At 43.5% G+C, this 24,114-nt stretch overlaps 3 protein-coding genes across 4 annotated transcripts in view; 1 reads left to right on the top strand and 2 right to left on the bottom strand.

Moving 5' to 3' along the window:
* RPL19 (ribosomal protein L19) overlaps positions 1 to 24,114 on the top strand; it is a 140,571-nt gene that overhangs the window by 32,551 nt on the left and 83,906 nt on the right. The window lies entirely within an intron of this gene.
* Positions 17,275 to 21,054, bottom strand: LOC133366618 (voltage-dependent L-type calcium channel subunit beta-1-like). Its single transcript, XM_061589904.1, has one exon. The coding sequence runs from the start codon at positions 21,038 to 21,040 to the stop codon at positions 20,504 to 20,506; it is 537 nt and encodes a 178-aa protein (XP_061445888.1). The 5' UTR covers positions 21,041 to 21,054; the 3' UTR covers positions 17,275 to 20,503.
* CACNB1 (calcium voltage-gated channel auxiliary subunit beta 1) overlaps positions 23,515 to 24,114 on the bottom strand; it is a 64,773-nt gene continuing 64,173 nt past the window's right edge. For both annotated transcript variants that reach the window (XM_061589898.1, XM_061589899.1), the window contains one exon: positions 23,515 to 23,810. In XM_061589898.1, coding sequence (XP_061445882.1) covers positions 23,517 to 23,810 — 294 coding nt within the window. In that variant the 3' untranslated portion in view covers positions 23,515 to 23,516. The remainder of the gene's footprint in view (positions 23,811 to 24,114) is intronic.

Genomic DNA, 24,114 nt, shown 5'->3' with positions numbered 1-24,114 from the left:
TGGGGGAGGGGGAGGATTAAAGGCCCCCTTCCCCACTAGGCTCCCAATGCCTGCTATTTACTTTAGAAAAGCCATTCACACAACTGGCAGGTGCAAGAATGGTGTCTTGTGTAGTCTGGCCCTTAGACAGTGTCACAGGCACTTCAGCCTGGCATTTGAATTAAGCTGTGTACACACTAGTCGTCAGAGCACAGTGTTTCCATTAGCCACACCTGGAGGGGAAATGGGTTGATTTGCCAATCTGTTGTGAAATCTCTTTTCAAGCTGAATTAAAAACAACAACAACCACTCTAGCTGCTCCCACCTGGTTTTACAGTAAAAAAGAGTGGGGTTTGACTAGCATCATGTGCACACGTTGTCAGAAAAGAGAGGCAGAGATGCACTCCAGCAGAACAGTGTGTTTCTATCCTTAGCTGGCATCAGCAATGGGGACTAGTGTATAGGTGCCTGCTTCTGGGTATCATGTGATGAATCAGTGTGCCTGCCCGTCAGAAAACCCTAACTGCCAAATGTAAAAATAATATTAAATGCATGGTTGCATTTAACATGTGCATTCTGAATAGGGTTGCCAGGTGTCTGGTTTTCACCCGGAGACTCTGGATTTTTGGGGTCTTCTCTGGGACTCCGGATGAGTCAGCTTAATATCTGGACTCTCAGCTTTCATTTAAAAAACACAAGTTTCTAGGTGGTCTGATTCACAAGATATACATCAAAACGTCAGCCCCCCCCCAACTTCTGTGAAATGATCTCTTAGCTGGCTGCTCTAACCCCACTCTTTCAGGTTTGTAGCCAATAAGTGAAGTCAGGGTTGTGACTGACAAGGGATTTCTGGGCTTCCAAGCAGTACCTAGACCCCATTGGAAAGGCAGAAAACTGTTTTTTCCTGTTTATCTGAAAATTTCATAAATTGAGTAAGTATATAGCTTTCAGCAGTACAAAAAGGCTTTTTTTCTCTTAAGAACATAAGAACATAAGAAGAGCCTGCTGGATCAGGCCAGTGGCCCATCTAGTCCAGCATCCTGTTCTCACAGTGGCCAACCAGGTGCCTGGGGGAAGCCCGCAAGCAGGACCCGAGTGCAAGAACACTCTCCCCTCCTGAGGCTTCCAGCAACTGGTTTTCAGAAGCATGCTGCCTCTGACTAGGGTGGCAGAGCACAGCCATCACAGCTAGTAGCCATTGATAGCCCTGTCCTCCATGAATTTGTCTAATCTTCTTTTAAAGCCATCCAAGCTGGTGGTCATTACTGCATCTTGTGGGAGCAAATTCCATAGTTTAACTATGCGCTGAGTAAAGAAGTACTTCCTTTTGTCTGTCCTGAATCTTCCAACATTCAGCTTCTTTGAATGTCCACGAGTTCTAGTATTATGAGAGAGGGAGAAGAACTTCTCTCTATCCACTTTCTCAATGCCATGCATAATTTTATACACTTCTATCATGTCTCCTCTGACCCGCCTTTTCTCTAAATTAAAAAGCCCCAAATGCTGCAACCTTTCCTCGTAAGGGAGTCGCTCCATCCCCTTGATCATTCTGGTTGCCCTCTTCTGAACCTTTTCCAACTCTATAATATCCTTTTTGAGATGAGGCGACCAGAACTGTACACAGTATTCCAAATGCGGCCGCACCATAGATTTATACAACGGCATTATGATATCGGCTGTTTTATTTTCAATACCTTTCCTAATTATCGCTAGCATGGAATTTGCCTTTTTCACAGCTGCCGCACACTGGGTCGACATTTTCATTGTGCTGTCCACTACAACCCCGAGGTCTCTCTCCTGGTCTCTCTCCTCTCTTGTGTGCAGGAGTCAAACAAGTTTAAATTTTCCTGGGCTGCTGAAGAGAGCTATGTTTTGAAAACCTTCCAATAGGAAGCTTTAATCAAAGCTTGGAAGTAATTTGTTACAAGTAATAAATTAACTTGTAATTCATGCCCCTAAATTGTCCAGTCTTAAAATACCATTGCTTCTCTATGCTGATGACGCCATGTTGCTATCTTTGTCCAGAACAGGGTTAAACCGATTATTATCTGTGTGGGAATATATTGTTCTAATAATTGGCTAACTATTAACTACAGCAAATCTAAAGTTCTAGTGTTTTCCAAAGCCCGTAAACAATATAAATGGCTTTTAAATGGCAATGTCATAGAGCAAGTCTTTCATATCTTGGAATCCAAATGCAAAGCTCTGGGCTTTGGTCTCAACAGCGTAGGCAGGCAATCGACTTAGCAAGTCTTAGCCAACAGCTAATCTTGAGGTTTTTCTTTTTACAAGGTGGCCAATACATTCCTGCCGCTATCCAAATCTACAAAGCAGAGACTCCGGCCCAGCTTACATTTGGTATTCCAATCTGGATTTTGGGCTTTAACTCCCAATTGAAAATAATACAATCAATTTTCCTTAGGAAATTATTGGGTCTTCCCTTCTGTGTGAGTAACACTGCTATCTACTTAGAAGTAGGTATCTGTTCGATAGCTTGTAAAGCCTGGATCTACATCCTGAAGTGGTGGCTGCGCTTACACTTCCTAACACCTCCTGGTAGCTTTCTTTCCCTACTGCTCTCAGATTCCTTTCAGAGCTGCTGGATGCATGCGGTGGTGAAGAAAATAAACACCTTGGGTTTTTCTCTTGAAGTGCTAGGGAATTATGGGCTTCAGAAGGCTCAGATTTCAGTTGCCCAAAGATTAATAGATATAGATTTACACTTGAGAAACACAGCTAATAAATTCTGCTCCCCATTAATCTATAGAAATTTTAGCAATTATGGAATTACTGTAGCCCCTTACATATTTTCATTGACCATTCCAAAATTTAGGAGAGCATTTACTCTTGCTCGATTCAACGTGCTCCCTTTGGCACTATTGGAGTGCCGCTTTAATAAGATTCCAGTTAGTGAACGGATATGCCTCTCTGGAGCTGGTGTAGTGGAGTCTGTAGAACATGTCCGTCTATCTTGCGAGTTATATAAAGAATATAGAAGGAAGTTATTCTCTACTTTGCTAACTGCTTTGCCTAAGGGCAATCCTGTCGATTTGGTGTTGATCTGTCTAAGTGATGTGTCATCTTAAGTCACCGCTAATGTCGCAAAGTTTCTTCTCATTTCAATGCAAATTAGGAAAAAATGTTGTCACCCCGCTCTTTAAAAAATTGTTTATGGGCATTTGGAATTCTGGTAGCTCTGTCCCCTAAATATCTAAATCCTCCACACTGTATGTTTGTTTTTATGTTTCTCTTTTAATATATGGTCTGCGACTGTAATAATATGATTCATTCATTCATTCATTCATTGTAATTCATTACTTTTTTGAGGAATGAGTGGGTAATTCCTTTACATTTTGATTGTAATAGGAGTGATTTTATTAATAGGGTAAGCAAATAGGTAGTATCCCCACTATGGATGTTTACTCAAAAGTACGTTCCAGAGAGCTTCATAGGATTTAATAAAGGTGTTTAGGAATTACAGCCTCTGTGATCTAAGGCAGCAATGGAAAACAGGAATTGGAGAGAAGGAGCACCAGCAGCCCAACTGTGTACATCAGTATTTCTCAAACAGTGCACTGGGACCCACCAGTAGGCTCCCTTGGGCCACTTTCAGGAGATGAATTTCAGTCACCTCAAGTGGGCTGTGGTAGTACAAAATCTGAGAACCTCAAGTATGCATGACTACTCCGAAATAAAGCCTGCTGGGTTCAATGAGACTTGCTTCCATGTCAATGTGCACAGGATTGCACCCTAAGGGGAAAGGGAAAATGGTGGCATGGTTAACATCTACGGACGATGCAGACCCATTAACAACAGCCTTTATGGGGGTTTTCCTGGGAAATTCCCCCTCTGCTAGAGGCTACAACGGACTGGAGGTATGGGAGAGTCCCCCCCTGTTATGACGTGCGCTGCCCTTTTCATACTCGACCTGGACACCGCTGTTGTAAGCTATCGGCGTGATTTGGAGGCGCCGCCCAGCAACCTCTCCCACGCCAGGCCGCTTTTGTCGGTGAACGATGTTGGGCCGGGGTTGGAGTCAAGGAGGGACCGCGATTGCTTGGTGGGTCTGACGCTGCGGCCCTGTCTTGGAGTTGAGCGGAGGGGCGCCTCCTTCCCCTGTGGGTTGACCGCTGGGTCCCGGCTGGGTTCCCGTGGGCCCCAGATGTGGAGACGCCGTCGCTCAGCTTCAGCGACCTGTTGGAGACCTCTGAAGGCTGGGGAGGGTCCTTGCAGCTGCCGTTGCCGTTGTTTTACCACTTGGCTTGCACTCGCTTCATCCCGGTATCAGCTGCACCTGCACCCCAGTGCCTCCACTTTCGGCTTCCGCTTTCAGCTTCGGCTTTTTCGGGGAGAGCATCTCGGTTGGTCTACAACCTCGAGAGACTGTTCATCTGCCCCCCTGCCCCTGTTGGAGCTGTTGGATGCTGGATGCTAAGACCAAGAGGGAGTGCTACTCTTGGCTTCATGAACGGAGTACCACTTATGTTGCTCTTATGCTAGGTGTAGGAAGACTCACACCATGAACTTTTTATCTGAAGGTGCACCCTCGGGATTGACACAAGCGAGGCGCCCTGATACTGTATTCTGAACTTGGTTCTATGACATTGTTTAATTATATTGTTTATTGTTATTGTTATACTGTTATAGTTTTTTCATGTTTCTGATATTTTGATGTGTTATATGCTGTATTGCACATCGCTCAGAGTGGCTGGGAAGTCAGTAGATGAGCGTCTAACCAATCAAATAAATAAATAAAAATAAAAATAAATATTACTTTTGTGGAGTAATTGTAATGTTTCCAGCATTACTTTTTGGGGGAAAGCAGAGGAAGTCTTATGCTCCTCTGGCCTTTAAAAAAATGCATGAAGTATAGCTTGACTGTGTCCATTATTATATCCTATTCTTTTTGAAACTGTCCCTGAACAACTGATAAAAAAGAAGAGATATACCAGAACTTAGAATTAATTAGTTACAAAACAACCAAATTATTTGTAATGTATTACTTTTTTGAGGAACGAATGGGTAATTTCTTTACATTTTGATTGTAATAGAACGAGGAGTAATTTTATTACTTTTGAGAAGTAACTGTAATGTTTCCAGCGTTACTTTTGGGCATTACTGGGGGAGGGAGCAGAGGAAGTCTTCTGCTCCTCTGATTCGTGGATGAAAATCATGTGCCTCAAACTGGGCTTCTGCGCAGTGTCGCTCTTCCCTTGTGCCCTGTGGGTGTTTAGGAGGTGATGAGGGAGGAGGTGGAGAGCAAGATGAGGGTGGAGTGGAGAAAATGTTAAAAAAATGGACGGTGGTAGAGAAGAATGGAGTGAGGGAGAAAGGAGCTGGAGGGCAAGGACACGGATGAAGGAGGAAGGGGCGACAGCAGCCAAATGGAGATGAAGAACTGTGGAGGTGAGAGACAATGATGTGTTGTTTTTACTGTATTTGCACTTGGCACGCAAAGTGGCCTCCGCCACCCTCCTTGGCTACTTTGCTGCATTTGTAGTATTTTAACTTTTTTGCACCCCAGGGGAAAATGTTTGCTTGGGTGGGTGTGCCTTAGTTGGTGGCAGGGCAGGGTCCAGGAGGTGGCTGAGTGAGAGAGATGACGCTTGCTGGCTGAAGAGTGTGTGTGTGTGGGTTGCATTTGGTTTGATGCCCGAAGTTCTGGGTGGTGGCTTCTGCTCCCCTCCCTGCCTCTCTTTCTAGTGGAGAGACCACCACTGCTATCTTATGGATAAAAAGCATTATTCTACTACCCTCTGTGTATGTGTGTTTATTTTTAATACAGTTTTATGCTACTTAGGTTGTAGCAGCCAAGGCCAGCACCTTGTAGGCATTCTAGTTTTTTTAAAGTAACTTAAATGTAATTGTAGTGATTACTTTTTAGTAAGGGTAAAGCAATTAATTCCTTTCAGAACTATTGTAATAGTAATGGTAATTTATTCCTTTTTGGGGCCATGTAACAGTAATTGTAATTTATTCCTTTTTAAACGTAATCTTCCAAGCTCTGAAATATGCTGTGTACTGTCAATGATTATTAGTACAACCAACCATGGTTATAATCAACCTTTTCTCATCAAACAATGAGGGCTGGAAACTTTGTTTTAGAAGCAGAGTGCATGTTTGCATGAGAAGCTTAAAAGCCTTTGAGCTACTCACTATTTCTGTCTGATTGTTATAGGAGCTAAAAAGGGCCAATGTAGGGTTTGCATTCACAACAATTCCACTTGAATCAAGAGCCACTTTAAACCTTGTATGTAAAAAATGCCCTAGTATTCTTAGGATTTCCAGGGTTCACTCAGATGAGTACTGTATGAGAGACAGCTATTGGGTTCTCCCCATGTGGTCATATTCCTATGCCCAATTTCAAATCACAAGAGAACCCTCTATCCTAATATTCATGCAGTAGATTTGAAAGAGAGGCATTATTTGGGTATTGGGCCCTTGGTATTTGACCCATCAGGGCTATATAAGGGTGTTTCTAAACTGTTACTATGTTCAGGTATGATTCAGTCATGTACTAGCAATTTCATATTGCACAAGTAAAGTTTATTTAGTGCTGTTGCACAGTGCTTTTTTGATAAAAGTACTGAGGTGGCAGTACTTTCTCTTGAAAAAAGTGCTGTGGGTGCCAGCACACACTGGTTGCCGTGGGCAGCCAAAAAAGAGGTGCTGATATTTTTTTATCAGTGAGTACTATCACAAAAGAAAGCACTGCTCTTGCACAACAAATCCACTCCCCCCCACTTTTTGCTACATCTTACTTGCAACATTGTATTTTTATACAAGCCTTGCATCAACGATAATAAATGTCTATCTACTCCTAAATAATATAGCTTAGACCAGAGCCGAGATCTTGATATCGAATCAAATGCCGATTTCAGATCAATATATGCCACATAAAAGAATCCTCCCTTTCTATGTGCATATTTAGAGATAATATGCTGTAGGACTAATATATGGTCTATTACTGATCTTTTTGGCCTGAAGCCTGCCTGTTCTGAGGCCAATATATCTGATTGCTCCATCCAAGTTACCAACTTACTATGCAAATGAGCCGCATATAACTTGCTTATAACATTTAAAAGAGTGATTGGTCTATAGTTCGCCGGATCTATTCGGGAGCCTTTTTTAAAAATGGGTACAATAGTCGCCATACCCCAATTGTCCGGTATGGCCATAGTAGAATCAATATGTGAAAATAATGTCGCTAAAATCGGTGCCCACTATTTGGCATTAGCTTTATATACTTCGGACGGAATATTGTCTGGACCAGGGGCTTTATTAGATTTTAAATTATTAATCAGCCTTAAAATCTCCTCACAAGATACTGGTGGCCATTTTGGGAGATCATTCAATATTGTATACTCATATATTCCTTTATCCATAAAACCGTTAAATAGGTCTACAAAATAATTTTCCCAAACACTAGCGGGAATCTTACAATTGGGATGGGAGTATGATTTCGGCCAATAGTGTGTAATTAGGCGCCAAAAAAGATTTGAATTTTTTAGTTTGGCAGCATTTTGAAGACGGATCCAAATTTTAGTTCTTTCAGCTCCTTTTTTCCTCCTGATTAGTTGTTTATATTTTTTCTTTACTATGCCATATCTTTGCAGGACTTCTCATGAGCCTGTCAATTTGTACAGCTGATAAATTTCACCCAGTTGTTTTTTAATTTTAATACAATCCTGATCAAACCATGGTTTTGATCTATTTGGTCTCTGTTTTAAAGTATTTATGGATTGCTTATTTAAAGTTAACTTTAATATCATCATTAGTTTTTGAAATGTTTCTAATAAATCTATCCTATATGGATAAGTTAATAACTCTTGTTTAACCAACATTGTCTCTGAGAAGTTAGCACCTTAGTAATTTGTTCTGCTACTCTGGGGATCCATCTAATTCTAGTTGGATATACAACAATATCCTCATCTGGAAAAGATTTTTTAATTAAATGAATAGGTTTCTTTTTACAATTTAATTCTATAGAAATTGGAAAATGGTCGCTCTCTATACGCCTAATAACATTGCATTTCGATACCACAGGGAATAATTCATTAGAGATAAAACCTAAATCTATAAGAGATGTTCCTGAATGGGAAACATAAGTAAGTTCTCCCTCCATATCCCGCGGGGAGCAGCCATTCAATAATAACAAATTCAATTTAGTTGTTAACTTCATTAAAAGTAATCTGCATAGTTTATTCCAGAATCTTTCGAACATCTTATTGGGAAATTCAGGGTGTCATCAGGAATTAAATGCTGTTGTGAATAGTTAGCATATAATGCATCATCAGATAAACCGAGTCTCGCATTAAAATCTCCCATTAGTATAATCGGGAGTTCCGGATATGTATTTACCAATTTTAAGAGGAATGATTCTAATAAAGTAAAACGATTAGTAGTAATATCCTTAGATCGACCCGGAGATAGGTAAACATTAATTAGGATTATTGAAAAATACGGAAATTCTAGTATTAGAGCAACTACCAACTCATGGAGGGGATTCAGTTGCTTGATTTTAACTGCAAGTGAGGTCGAAATCGATATAGATACCCCTCCCTTTGGACGACCTCCCATATTACTAGAAGAAGCTGGGATATCAAATGTTGAATATCCATCTATATATAATTTTTCTTTAAACCAAGTTTCTTGTAATAAAATAATATCATAGGATAGCAGGAATACATTAAGATCTCCGTCTTTAACTTTACTCTGCCATCCAGCAATGTTCCATGATACTATTTTAAGGTGATCAGAGGGATTAGATGTCTGGAGTCAGTGGAGTGAGCATTGATTCATGTGATTCCTGTCTGATTGTTCCAGATTAGGCAATATATCTAAGGACAAAGCTTTCGAGGGATTCATCCTTGCTTGTTCAAAATGTTCTAGTATAAAACAAGGTTCTAAAAGATCAGCAGAATTATTCTGAGAAGGCACTAGTTCTCTTGAATTCTTTGGGGATACTAATTCCAGCGATTCATCCGCAGTGCTAGCTTGTGTTGTTATCTTACTTTCTTCAATGGCTGCTATTAGAGCTCTGAGACGAGTAACAATACTCACTCTCTCGCTCGGATCTTGTTCATTACATAAAGTCAAAAGCATCTGTTCTTCTGGTAGAGTAGGTAGAGGCGAGGAGCTGTCAAGTATGTTACTTTTAACAGCAGAGTCCTGTACATTATTTTCAGAATTTTCCGTATGGCTCTTATTCATTGTTGGTAAGAGCGCCGGCAACGTCGTCATCTTAGTTTGAGGGAACCCATTTTCGTAAAAGGTTTAGAAGTAACAAGGTTCAATGGAGGTGCAGTATTTTCAAATAGTCTTGATATCCAAATATTTTGTGGGATAAAAATCAGTCTTTTATCATATATAGACTTCGCAGTAGCAGGGTCTCGAAAAGTAATTACTGCTCTAGCCTTTTTATAATTATAGAATAAATATTGAATTGATAAAATTCCATCCAAATTCAGAAGGCCTGGCTCAGTGGCTTCTACTATTTTCCAAAAATGAAGTCTTCGTTGAGAGGGACTTAGCAACCCTCTAGGTTTAGGATAGTTTATCAGCACTAACTTGAGATTGTTTAAGGTTAATTTCCATGTGTGCTCTATTGAAACAGGCTCATCAATATAAGAGGTCCTAAGAATCTCTTCCTGGTTAGGAGTCTGAACTATCATAGATATAGCATTTTGATTGTTGATTATATCTCTAATTTCAGTATCTATTCTGTCTCCAGGCAGGGAAGGGGAAGAATCATCCTGTATAGGTAAGTTTGGTTCTTGATCAACTTTATGATTACGTACATTTCTTATGCTTCATTTTCCTTCTTTTCTTGGTCTGTTGTTGCCGTGGGGTATCTAGGATCGTGAACAATTTTTTAAAATTTAAAGAAGAATAGTAATTAGCTTTGGTGTGCTTGGTGTTCTTGTTTTTCTTACCACGTGATACCTTTCGATTTCTCTCTTTCTTCCCCTTTGTCAATAGGGTAGGATCAGTCAGTACCGTTTGAGTAAATTGTGATTTTTTATTCAATTTTTTTTCCACTCTGATAACGGGGCTTATTGGTTTTGTTATTAACTCTGTTAATATTGTAAGTATGGGAATAGATTCCTCAACGTATTTGGAGATATGAGCAAGAGAAGCTGTAACCAATGATGGCCATGTCTCAACTATTGAAAGTTTGTCCTGAGTTAGTAGCAGCTCTAATCTCTCCGCGTTGTTCTTTGATGGTGCTATTATAATATCCGTATTCTTCTGTATAATCCGGGGATCTATTACTGTATGGTCCATGGAATCCAAATCATTTAACATTAAATTCTCACCAGATTCAGATTCCTGACTCATTTCCGGATGTTGTCGAGTCATTTCTCTTAAAGATATCTTTAAAAATTCTATCTGGTCATTCTCAAAAGATGATTCCAGCGTAGGCATAGAGCTACTTGTGCTGATGTTTATATCTCCATCTTCAGGGCATGACAGGAATCCTGCTAATTCACCCTCTGTCTGTAGCTCAAAGGCTATACTTTCTCTTGGCAGATTTACTTCCCTTAGTAAGGGGGGGAGAAACCCATTAGTTGTCTTAATCTCCACAGGATTTTCGGGAGACATATCCATCATTGTCGAAGAGCGACATTCTCACGTTCTATCGTATTGTAATACTGGGTTATTTTAGGTTGCCTTCTTACTGCGGATCTAGTATTATTTCTCGACAAATCCATTTCTGAGAAAGAAGTAATACCCAGGTCTTTATAAGATTGTCTTGTTAACACCATTATTGCTAATCCCGTTCTTCCAAAGAATATAGCTATCAAAGATCAGAGTTTCTTACTATGTAAGTTTTTGCCCTTAGCTTATATAGTCCAGTCTACCTTAAATTGTTTTAGTGCGGGATAATTGCTTGCATCTTGTTCAGGAAGCTACTTTCCATCAGTAAATCAATTATTGTTCTTATCATCAAAAGTTAGGTCGAGTGGTTTTGAAGGGAAATCTTCAATGGCCTTAATTTACTGATAAACGTCTCTGTAAATCTGTAAAACCCTTTTGAGCCAGAGTAAGGGGGAGTCTGTTCTCCTCACAGCCTATTTCAAACTCAGAAAGTCCTCTTTCTCATCCCCGTCTTTAAATAATCCTCATAAATCAATGTAAAATAGTTATATTACTTCAAAGGAGAAAGTCTTCTAAAAGTCTTTTAAAAGATATAGAGCATAATTACGGAGCGTTGTTACTATTCGTCCTTCTTCGCTGCCATTTTCTGTACATTCCCGCTATAAGGAAAATGACAGGAAAATGCACTGGAAAGTGTGGGACAACAACAGTTACTTAACACAACATTGTCTAATCTCTCTGCAAATACATCAGAATGAATGCTCAGTGAATAGCCAACATCGTTGAACCTTCCACAAACGTTGTGCAAACAAATCAGGATGAATGTGCAAAACACAAGTTGACTGAAAGCAACCTGAGAGCCAGTGTGGTGTAATTATTAAGGGGTAGGACTATGACCTGGGAGACCAGGGTTCAAATCTCCAATAAGCCATGAAGCTCACTGGGTGACATTGGGCCAGTCATTGCCCCTCACAGGGTTCTTGTGAGGATAAAATGGGGAGGGAGACAAGCATGTTCATTGCTGTGAGCTCTTTGAATGAGATGGGTTACAAATGTAATAAATAAATAAATGTAAACTACAGAGAACACATCCACCACCCAAGTTTTCACCCTCGGCTTCTTAGGTTGAATCTTACCTTTCCTGTCTCAGTTTCTGAATTTTTAAATCTTGGACATTTCTGAATGTAAATTGGTTCAAGCAAATGAGATCTTAAGAGATCAAATAAAAAGAACTGAAAAAAGCTCTTAGCTTTTTCAAGGGGATTCTCTTCCAAATACCACATTTTCCACCTAACTCCTTCCCCCAACACACCAAAGTCAGCTGTGGGAGAAGGTTTCGAGTAACACGCCTGCGTGCATTTTAAGGCCCATCAACATGAAGTGGGATAATTTTGTTGTAATGAAAAGCATATACAGTATATTAAAAAAAATGACCGATCAGTAGCCGTTTAGCAGCAGTACTTACCAGTGAACACCAGGGGGAGCTGAAGCGCAGTATGTGTGGTGTCCTCCGGACTGTTTCCCAACATGCATATTGAGATCGTCTTGGTATTTTAGATAAACCCAATACAATTGCATGCATGTGACATGTCAGTGGAACACAAGACTTCTGTATGCAATTGAGCGCTGGATTTGGGCTTAGAGGAGTCTGTTTAAACTAGTGTGACCTTTGCTGTAATCTGATGTGTGGTGGAAGTTTCATTTGGGGCTGGAAATCCAAGCAACCCTGGATGGTGGAAGTGTAGGATGGCCACGTGCCCTACTTTACAGAGGACAGGCCTCTAAGAGTCCTCTATTTGAAGGGGTGCCCGGTCCAAGTGTAAAGATAAAGAACCACAAGAAGCGAACATAGAGGGCTTGAAGCTGTCCCTAAAGCAAACCAAGCAGAACACAGGTCATCTGGAAACCGTCTTCCCTGCTATTGTCAGATGTGTTATATTTTTATTTAAATTGCAATACTGTAATTATTTCTAAATTTATGGCTGTATATATATACATTTGCATATGAACATTTGATGCAAATGTTGTCCTTTACCCCCTATTTTTTTGGGGGGAGGGGGAGACAATGGCTACCCTAGGAGGTAGTGGAGAAGGCCATAATTCAGTGACAGATCACATGCTTTGCATGCAGAAGGTCCTCCCAGGTTCAGTCCTTGATATCTTCCAGGAGGGTGGGAAAAACTCTGGAGAGCCGTTGCTGGTCATGAAGACAATACTGAGCTAGATGGACCAATGGTCTGACTCAGTATAAGGCCCTTCCCATTTTCCACAACAACATGTTTAAGCACTAACAGCCTGGAGACTCAAACTGCACATGGCATGTATGAAAGGGTAATACAGTCTCCTGGGAGGGAGGCTGCAAAATTAAGTGCAGCTGCAGCACAGCACTAGGGAAGGAAGATGAGACTTGAATCCTTCTCCTGTGGGCTGCTTTTGCAGATAAAATATATTTATCCCCCATCCCAGCTGTTTTCCCTGTCATGAGAAAGAAGTCTTTGGCTAGGAAGGCAGTTGATTGCAAAGACAACCCACAGAGAACCAGTTAATTACCTTCTTGTCTCTCAACACTTTTCTTTGATAAATCCTCCCCCCCACACACACACATCTTCCATTAAAAAGAAAATGCCAGGAGAATGGATAACATTATACTGCCCTGGAGGGTAATCAATACTTTCAGCACCTCCTCCTTTTGCACTGTGGGTATAACAACACTGGACTATATCATAGGGTTGTTGTAAGGTAAACCATTCTGTCTGTATCAGCCTTACTTGATGCCTATGGGAAGCCCGCAAGCAGAATTTAACTTAAAGGCTTAACGTATTAATAGTGCAACCTTTTGTGGACCACAGTGCACTGTGATCTATTGAAACTTATGCCAGGAAAAAATTGTTAAGTCTTTATATTTATTTACCATATTTTCATCCTGCTGATCTGACAGTTAGTGCCTCCCAAAGCAGCTTGCATCAATTAAAGGAGAGAGGATCTGCCATCACATTTACAAACTAAAAAGATGAGACACACAAGGACAGAGGAGTGCAGGAAAAAGACAGAAATCGGTTCTTTAAGGTGCGAACAAAATTGTGAGCTACAAGGATATATATCCTCTTTTGGCCAGACTGATCTTCCCTTGCTGGTGTTCTTGAGGATCAGTCAGTAGCTCATTTTCCTTTGGCAGCTGGGTGGTGGTGTTGCTTTTAAAGGGATCAGAACAGAGCTTGGAAAATTTACTTTCTTGAACTACAACTCCCATCAGCCCAATCCAGTGGCCATGTTGGCTGGGGCTGATGGGAGTTGTAGTTCAAAAAAAGTAACTTTTCCAAGCTCTGGATCAGAAGACACTTTGTTTCTGCAGCTACAGACTACCATGGCTATTGTTCTGGAAATGATTTGACTGAGGTCTGCTTGATTTCAATGGAAAGTAAGTGCAACTAACTTTGTCTGGGACTCTGAGTCTAACCCAATGGCCCATGGGAATGTACTGAATTTCAGCATATATGCTGATTGATTGGAAGCCCATACTACTAGCACAGGTGCATATTAAAAGTCCCATGCATGATCTGAGAGCATAATGATGGAGCCACCTTGCTAAAGGCAAGCATGAGAACATAAGAGGCTGGTTGCTGGATTAGAACAAAGGCCCATCTAACTGTCACAGTGGCCACAAATGCCTATGGGAGGGCCACAAACAGGACCTGAGTACAACAGCACTCTCCCCACTTGTGTTCCCCAGCAGCTGTTATTCAGAGGTATAAAACCTCTGACAATGGAGGTATTACATAACTTTCAAGGCTAATAGCCATTGATAGCTTTATTCTCCATGAATCTGGCTAAGCAGCTGTGGGTCTGTCACCACCTGGGAATGCTGTATATGTCACCATGAGTCCCACGATGGAAGAAAGGAGGGATAAATGTAGTAAATATTTAAAGTAAGTAGGTAAAGTACAGTATAGTGTACCTGGGTGTGCATAACACCACCGTAGCAAAGGTAGAAAGGAAAGGTTGGATTTCAGTTTGAAGGGGAGTTTTGTTCACATGTCATCCAATGCACCTGCTGTGAAGGAGGACTGAGCAAGAGGCCCTGGGTGCTAGAAGGTGTACCTTGCACCATGCAAATGTGCTGGACATGAAGGCTGCAGCCTGGGCACCTGAGGGTGGAGGGAAAGCCCTAAAGCGATAAGAACATGACAGCCTGCTGGATCAGTTCAGTGGCCCATCAGTCCAGCATCCTGTTATCACAATAGCCAGCCAGATGCCAATGGGAAGCCCACAAACAGGACCGGAGTCCAAGAGCACTCTCCCTGTGGCTACCAGCAACTGGTTTTCAGAAGTATACTGCATCTAACTATGCAGACAAAATGGGGGCATTGTTTTCCAGGTGATTAGTTTGGAATCCTTGTCTCAAAGCCTCAAAATGATTGACTTTTATGCTCAGAACCAGCATAAAAACATAGGAAGCTACCTTATACTGAATCAGACTATTGGTGCATCTAGTTCAGCATTGTTCAAACTGACTGCCAGCAGCTTTCAGGCTTTCGGCAGGGAACATTTGCAACCCAGTCTGGGGATGCAGGGGGTAGAACCTGCAACCTTCTACATGCAAAGGAGATGCTCTGCCAGCAGCCTGCACTGGGCCCGCAGCACCATAAGACTGAACACACCCACCAGATATAGGCAGCATTAGGCTTAAATAAGTCCTCCTACCCCACCTACTTGGCATGTTGGTGCGTCAGTGTGTATGCTGCATACACTGTGCGCACATACCTGCTGTCACCCAAGAAGGCAGCGGGGGTGTCAGCCCCTTAGGGATGCCCCGCTGCCATCTTGGGTGATGGCTACATGCACATGCAAGATGTGTACATTGATGTGACAGGTAGGTAGGTAGGTAGGGCAGGCAGAATTATTTAAGCCTTGTGTTGCCGGTGTCAGGAGGTGGGGGAACATGGGTGCTCCTGCTTTACAATCTGCTGCAGTGTTGGATCGCTGAGTCTTACCACCTAATGCTGCCATGCCTGATGCTGCAACGGATTGCCAAGCAGGAGTTTCACCATCTCACCCTAAGGTGTGGAGAGGCCCTTACCTATGGAGGCTCTTTTCAATTTTTGAAGCAAACCCTTGTAAGTTTGGGCAGTGATACAACTAGTCAAGTTTAGACTCTGGACTTAAAGGCCTCTCTCACATGCACACACAGTACATAGTAATGTGTATTATTTCCAGAGATGTATCATCCAGGGTCTCAGGGGGTCTTAGACCCCTTACATTTTTGAGAGCAGGGACCCAGCAGGGTCCCTATGTCTCCAACATCCCACAAGCCAATCAGCACAAAAAGGAAGTGTGTTAGTCACTGAGAAGAGTCTTCTAACATGCTTCCTTGTCCTTTCCTGCTGACTGAAGCCAATCAGAGTGAAAGGAGGTGAGTCAGCCAATGAGAAAACTCTTCTCAGTAACTAACACAGTCCCCTTCCATGCTGATTGGCTCCTAGGGATGTCTATTGTTGTGGGAGAAGGCATTAACAAGGATCTCATTCTCAACCCAGCAGCAAAAAGTGGCTGTGAAACATGAAGGGACCGTGCACTTCTGAATTTGCCACTACACTACTGATTATTCCCATTCCAAATATGATAATCCAGCCCTGATGTGCTTTGGGATCCTCCCGGTCATGCTGCTAAGTGTGACTCTGGGTGCAGCAGCAGGAGAGATGAGAAACAGGTCCATTCCATCAGTTGGCTGAAAGGCACGCTCCGTCACGCCTCTCCTGCTGCTAAACTATTTCCAGTCCAGCTGGTCATTATAAGTACTGTTTAAGAATTGGTATCTGTGTTTGTTTCCTCCCCTCCCCCCATCTTTTTCCTTTAGTGTCATGTCTTTTAGATTGTAAACCTGTGGGCAGGGGATGTCTTATTTTAATTGATTATATGTAAGCTCAATCTGGGTGCCCTTTCAGATGAAGAGTGGAGTAAAAAGGCTGTAAATAAATAAATAGTCGTAGTGTGGAGAAAGCTTGTTTAGGGTTGTGGCCAGTAATGCCCTCTTCTAGGATACTCCATTCCATTCCCCTCTCCTCTCCTCAGTTAAAATTCCATGCCCACTGAGCATGCTCAGAGCTCATGCGGTTGTTTGGCTGTTAGGGGGTTTTTCCCCCTAAAACTTTTTTTTAATGCTTCTACAAATCTTCGGGTTCTGCTAAGCCTGCCACTATCTCCCTCTTGGATGCAGATGGTGGCATTTTAGCTACATAAAGATCACTCTTAGATGTAGAGTGGCTGAAGCCTTGTTCACATGACATAGCTTTCAAGTGATCATTTTTTGCACTGTTAGTATGTGTGTCTCACTTAATGGGTGGAATGGGATGCACCTACTGCTTCTAGGATGGTTCATGCAGTGCTCATGTTCCAAAAGTAATACATTTGGATAACCTTGTCATTAAAGGTAGTTTGATGCTGTATTTTTAAAATATGACATTAATCTCGCCCCCTCACCATGCAATTGTTATGTGGTGGCTTGAGTTTCTAGGCATGTCACTGGTTCCACATGTTCACAGATGCACAGGATTTTTAAAAATGTGAGTTACCTTTTTACACAAGATCTAGTTAATTTGAAATGGCACGCAAGCATTCCCTCCTACTCCTTTTGGAGTGTGTGTGTGTGCACATGTATTTTCTGTTCTTCACACCTCAATAAAAATTTCAAAGTGCTGGCATTTTATAAAATACTTTTATTCCCATGATAATGGGCCTGGATCATTGGAGCACTGAAGAATCAAACTGTATTAATGATGAGGCAGAGACTTTGCAGAATTTCTTTTCTATTGTCAATAACCTTACCCACCCCACCCCAAAACTAAACAACAAAACAATCCAAAGTGTAGAATAAATCTGAGAGGTGCAAATTCTAAGGCAGGAGATGGGACTGGTCATGCTTCATTATCTGAAAGCTCAGTAGCACATTCTTTAAAATGCCTCCCCCTCCGCCTTTTTGCAGAACCACCAGTTATAAAGGTTTTGGTGAAACCACTGACTACAAAGAATTCAAGTTTGGCCAAGAAATCCCTACCCCAAGGAACAATGCTATTAATAAATAATATAAAATACACTCTTATGAAGGAACCTGATCATTGACAAATCCACTTTTCTCATTGTCCAAATCCTGTTTGCAGTCTTTTTTACCTGTGGGTAACAACCCCGCTCCCCTTACAACTCTTAGGGAGCATGTGAATTTGCACATGTGTATCTCCTAAGTAGTGGGGGGGGGGAGGAGAAAGAGAGGTGAAGGTGTAATACGTCCATTATTGTCCTTCATGTTTTGAATCTCCAAGGCATGGCACAAAAAAAATTACCTAAAGCTAATCTGAACCTAAGGAATTCAAGTGTCTCTATTCCGGTCTCCAAGGTCTTTATGTCTCATCAGGCAGAGGTTAAATAGTCAAGGGACTGCCAAGGCTCCCAGACCAATATTTCAAAAACAAGCAACATTTTGAACTGTGGTGTCTTATACAAAGGATGTCCATTAAAGTGCTGTGGATATACAAGGCTGTGGGATAAGGGACAGCAGCTTAAAATAAGGGAACAAAGATACCAGCAACCCTCAGAGGATAGTCCCAAGAAATAAATCACACCGCAGGACCAATAGGATCTGACAGTGCCCGTGGGAAGTACAAATGGTTTTTTTAGGGGTGGTGGTAGAATCACTGAAGCTAAAAAGGAACAGAAAGATATCGGCCACTGCCCTCCTGACCACAAAGGCAGGATCCAACACATCAGCCACCCACAATTGCTGCAGGATTTGAGAGCTTGTTGTGTGTCCTATTTCCCACCTACATTTCTCATCAGCAACTAATTCCTGTACCATGTCTTCTTTAATTTCAAAATGCTGGGTGCATCTGTAGATTAGGCTATAAGCCATGTTAAGTTCCTTTTTTCTTTGTCTTTTCTTAGTGGAATATGCCAGGCTCCCTACAGTTTTAGCCAAGTGAAGGGCTGATCTAACAATCAAGTTTCCAGTTTCCATCTCTTGAAGAATTTTACATTCATGCAGAGGACAGCACTGCTGTTTTTAATGGAAACTGAGGCATCCATTGTGCGAGCTATAAACCACAGGGCAGTGGGATGGACTGAAAGAGGCTGGTGAGTCAGAGAGCCTTGTGGGGGTTATGCAACACAGAAAATGAACATCGCTAAAAAAAAACCCCAATAACCCTAAACCCCATCCTGGCAGCCTCAGAAGGTAGAACATAGTTACCAGATCTAAATGATTGAAAGAAGGCAAACTCCAGACTTGTCTTGTATTCCGAAGTCAAGAATGTCGGTTACATTCTGAGCAACAGTGACATCTTTTAATGAAGGGTGATCCTTCAAAAGGGAGAACTGTAGACTTAAGGGCAGATTTTGGCACAAGACTGAAGCCCAAAAGATGGGTCTGGGTGAGGTGGAATCTACTAGAGGTACTGCTGACATTTGTAGGAGCAAACACAGCTATAACTCCCTCTATGGTACATAGAGAATGACAAAATGCTCTAGGTTAAAGTCCATCCACAGCCGTCGCAGATCCACTTGGTCCCTAGCTCTGAAGCAGGCACAGGAGGAGTCAATGGTGGCATATCGAGGGCTGTGTGGCCCACCCAATTCACCCCACCTTCTATTTCCATGTCTTTGAGCTGCAGATGCAATGTCATGCACTGCAGCAGTTGGTACTGGGCTCAGCTTGGCACGCTGGTAAAACTTCTGAGCAGTCTAATTTCCGAAGACAAAGACAGGTTGATTTCCCAAGTCTTGCTGGAAAGAGAAACTCTAACCCCAAGACAGACCTTCAAAAAGGAAGAAACTACAGCGTGATGGATCATACTGTGAGAGAAGGTTACTTCCTGCAGCAAAAGTAGCAAGAGGCCATCTTCAGTCAGGAAGGACTGATTCACCTCTCTACTTTCAGAATGGTGGGAGCACCTTCCTACCTTTCATCTGCTGAGCTTTCACACATGCTTGAAAGAGGTCTTCAAACTCAGTATTAGGAACAAAACCACAGCTGGTTACCAACATGGACACTCCAAAGCCTTCCTCCCTGCCAAGCATAGCACACACCACACATCCTGCATGCCCAGGATCTGTCCAGCAGGTGAAATACATCCAGGAGGGTTGTGAGCTGAGGCACTGGAGGATGGGTAGGGTTGGAGAGTTTAAGGTGACTGGGGTTGGATTTATTTTTGTAGGCACTGGAGAGGATCTTGCAAGGATGTAGATCCTGTGACGGAAAACTGGGCATTGGTTTTTACCCCTATCTTCCACCTCCCCACCCCCACCCTAGTGGTTGGGCCAGCAGAGCACCATGAGACAGGCAAAGGAAGAGATCTATGACGGCTTACATTTATAGAGGGGAAGGGGCCATACTCTTCATTTGGGAGCTGTTTGGCCTTGGATGGGATCAGGCAGGCAGGATCTAAAGAGTGACAGTCGATGATTAGGTGTCTACTACGGCTGCTCCTCAAGTGTTGGGGTGATCCTAGGCACCGATGGAAACTGTCCCTCTCCCTCTCCAGGTCCACAGGGAACCTCTAAGAAAGAGGAGTTTTTAAGGTATATGTGATTATTCATGACCTTGTGGGAAAAGGCTAGGCAGTGCTGGCTGGCAGAACAAGGGCGGTCAGAGAGGTTGTTGGCACAAATGGCAAGGCAAAGGGGGTGGGTGGAGGGTGTCCCCATAGAAGAATGGCGAGGAAAGGGAGTTCGCTCACAGAGCTGGCCAGTGATGGCATTGCTTTTGTGGTGCAAACACTATGCCCACCTCTAACCACCTTGTGGGGTGAAGGTCAATCCTCTTGTGAGATTGGACCTACCCCCAGGTGCCACACAACTGAAGACAGCTTCTGTCCCCAAAGGTCTGAGTAGGAAGAGGCCCCTCCCTCAGTGGATAAAAGCCCTACCGCTCAGGGCCTTAGTGGATGTAGGCGTCATGCCCCCAGTCCTCCACGTCATTGTGGTTGCAGCCCAGAGCTTCCTCCTCACTCTGGCAATAGTGCTCCCGCCCCTTGCTGTGCCCACGTAGGGGCCGGTTGTGATTTTGTCGGTCGGGCTCCTCGGCCTCCCAGGAGCCCTGGCGCTGGGGGTGGCGGTGACTCCGGAAATGGGTGCGATGCTGCTCGGGCTCCTCGCCCTCCCAGGAGCCCTGGGGGTGGCGGTGGCCCAAGCAATGGGCACGACGAGGCTCCGGTTCCTCATAGGGGTCGGTCTCGATGTCCATGCAGGAATCCGCTGGGTCAATGTAAGCAGAATCACGGCTGCCCTGTGTCTCCGAATCAAAGGTGTCCTGGTGGGAGAGGCCCCGGGCAGCAAAGTGGGAGGGAGGCGGGACTGAGCGGATTGGGCCACGCCCAGCTGGCTGCCCTGCATAGTCATGCAGGCCGGCATGGTCGGTGTCGAGAGGTTCCTCCCCATGCACTAAGTAGGGTCCCTGATTGAAAGATGCATTCATCACACACCATGCAGAAGAAGGGGAGAAAGAGATAAGACAAGGGTTAGTGTAGCCACAACACAATAAGAGCAGCAGCAATGGCCAAAACCAGGTTAGCACAAGAGGCTCTCAAACAGTAGCCTGATGAACCTCCCTGGATATAAAGAAAATTTTGACCTGCAAAGCAGATTAATTTTTCTGGGCAGTGTTCTTTTCTCTTCCTTGTGCTAGGAGTTAAGTAGGTAAAAAAGCATGCAGAAGGGAAGCCAAAGTCACTTGCAAAAGACAGGGTTGGGGGTTGGGGAGGTCAGCTTCGAACAGAGCTCCTCTGAATGGTGTTCTGTCATGTTTGTCAGAAATTGCTTTTTGGGCATGCCTTTGGATGGGTTATATCCAAATAAATTCTACTCAGAGTATACCCATTGACATTAATAAACCTGTTAGTCATGTCCATTAACTTCAATGGGTCTCTTCTGAGTAAGGCTAGCACTGGATAAAAGCCTATGTGTGGGACTGAGCATGATGCACACAGCAGGTGTATACCGAGCATGATGCATACAGTGCTGCCCTGGGCTCCTTCTAGGAGGAAGGGCGGGATACAAATTTAATAAATAAATAAACGGGGCGGGGAGCCTGTGGCCCTCCAGATGTTGTTGGACTACAACTGCCATCATTCCTGGCCATTGGCTGTGGTGGCTGGGACTGATGGGAGCTGGTCTCCAACAACATCTGGATGTGCAGAGGTTCCTCATCCTTGCAGCAGAATATGGCTTCAGGAGATGCATTTCAAGCTAACCCTTAGCCTCCTTCATCTCTTTCCAATTTGGGTGGCGTTCTGTTCCTGGCCTGGTTTGGGGACACACTGAGGGAAAGAAATTTCATAGAGAAATTCGGGCTTCCCATGGTGAACTGCTTTGCAGCACATTACAGACTGGCTCATCATCACCCCATTTGAGAACCCATTCGTTAGTTAGACATCAGAACATAGAGTTAGCATCATACAGAATACATACCAACAACCTGTGCTGATCTGCAGGACCACCTGGATTCTGAGCAAGTTTCCAGATTATGGTATTTGTGGGTAAAACTAGCAGCAGCAGCTTTCAGAAGTCACTTATCATGCCAGGCAATAAAACAGCACTGGGAGCCAACTGGGAAGGTGTTCAACGTATTGACAGTAACCACATTTGGGGTGACTTAAGATTTATGTTTTACAAAGAGTCTGCCCTTTCTCAAAAAAAATGGCGATGATCTCCACCATACACCCAAACATACATTTGAATGAGTAGCAGGGAACACCACCCCTACCCCATAAAAAAGTGGATTCTGCAATAATAAATGTACTTCTGCTCAGTGCAAGCTCACTTTTTTTAGCTCACAAGGTGGATGAATTTGATGAATTTCTGTTTAGGTTGTTATGGTTGGTAATCTGTCCATGATTTAGCCTAGCCTTAGGGTTGCAAAAGAAGTGCATTGGCAAAGATGAGGGCACAGTCAATATAAAAAGGCACATAGCACCGGAGGAGGGAGTCTAACAAAACGGTTTTGCCTGCCAATGAGTGCTTTACCTAAAGTGGCGGGAATCCAACGGACAATGTTGTCTTGATGGGATCTACTGCAGCCACAATTTCTCCCCACCCTGCCAGCAAGCAACAATTTCCTAACACTTAGTGGCAGGAACTCAGTGGGCTGGGGTTATCCTACAGGGATGTGTAAGGTGATGGGTTTGGTGCCCCCAACACCCTGGATGTGGCCTGATTGTCCAAAGTGGAGTGGGGGGAGGGACAAAGCCCATGACCTTACAGACCCCTTTAGATCATGGCGGCCCAGTGGGTTCCTGACACACAGGAAATGACTGCTTATTGGCAGGGTGAGGTGAGAAGCAGTTGCCTAAATTCACCTTGCATATTAAGCGAAAGGAAAAGAAAATGTGGCAGAAGTATGCAAAGACACTAAGCCCTGACCAAAATGGTTAAAGGCAACTCTGCAACATAATGGACCAGCCCCTGCTGAAAGCCAGAACCCACATTCACATAACACACAATTTCAGGAAAGTCAACTGATTTCCTTATGTCCCTACGAGCAGAGGGAGGAAAGTTCTTCCTCTGTAATACTGTCCTAGATCTGCTTGAGAACAGCCCACAGCCCAAGGAATAAACCCATATATTATGGCTCAGAGCCTTCTCTGATGTCCCAGGATGCATTGCTTGAAAGAGGAAGACAGTGGGAAGAGAGATATAGTGGTGATGTGGCGAGGCCATTCTTTCATCAAAGTCAGTTTGAGAAGGAAAGTTCAGGACTAGGGGGAGGGGAGAAGCTCTTTAGCAGGGCAGTTCCTCAGAGAAGCGTAAGGTGGCACGGAAAAGAGAGAGAGAGATCACCTTTACCAAACAGCAGCATTGGCAAGTCCTTGGTGGGTAAGGGGAAACCTCATCAACCAAACTTCCCTGTGCTCATTTCTTCATTCCAGAGCAAAAATCTCAGGTTTTCCTGAAGGCTACAACTCGTGCTCCTCCACCCGGACAGCTCCACTCAGCCCCTGGTCCAGGCTGCCCCTCCCGCCCCAGAACCCCAGGTTGCGCTTGAGTGAGGTCAGCACTTGTACCTGGAGGTTGGAGACCGGGGCGGGGCTGGCAGCCAGGGCAGCAGTTGCCATGGTGCGGGTCAGCAGCGGATTGGGTGGGTTGCTGCTGGGAGGATGTGTGGCTTTCCAGTAGGCTTCCAGGTACTCAGACAGGTGCTCGCAGGCATCTTCCAACTGGTTTTCATCCAGGATAATGTCAAACATCTCCTGCAGCAACACAGAGGGAAGAATTTGGCTCCTTAAGGGAACAGGAAGAACAGAATGATGGGGTAGGGTGCCAGGAATAGAGATATGGGTTGGACATGTTGCAGTAATTGATGCTGCTGAGTATCAGTATTGCTTAGCATCTGTTTAAACCGGGGGGGGGAGGGGAGGACTTGTGGCCCTCTGGATGTTGCCAGACTACAACTCCTATCATCCCTGACCATTAGCCATGTTGACTGGGGCTGATGGGAGTTGGAGTCCAGAAACATCTGGGAGGGCCATAGGTTCCTACTTTAAACACTAAATA

The sequence above is a fragment of the Rhineura floridana genome, chromosome 11 (genome assembly GCF_030035675.1).
Source record: "Rhineura floridana isolate rRhiFlo1 chromosome 11, rRhiFlo1.hap2, whole genome shotgun sequence".
NCBI classification, from domain to species: domain Eukaryota; kingdom Metazoa; phylum Chordata; class Lepidosauria; order Squamata; family Rhineuridae; genus Rhineura; species Rhineura floridana.
Note: the sequence above shows the minus strand (reverse complement) of the source record. Positions and strands in the feature narration are given on the sequence as shown.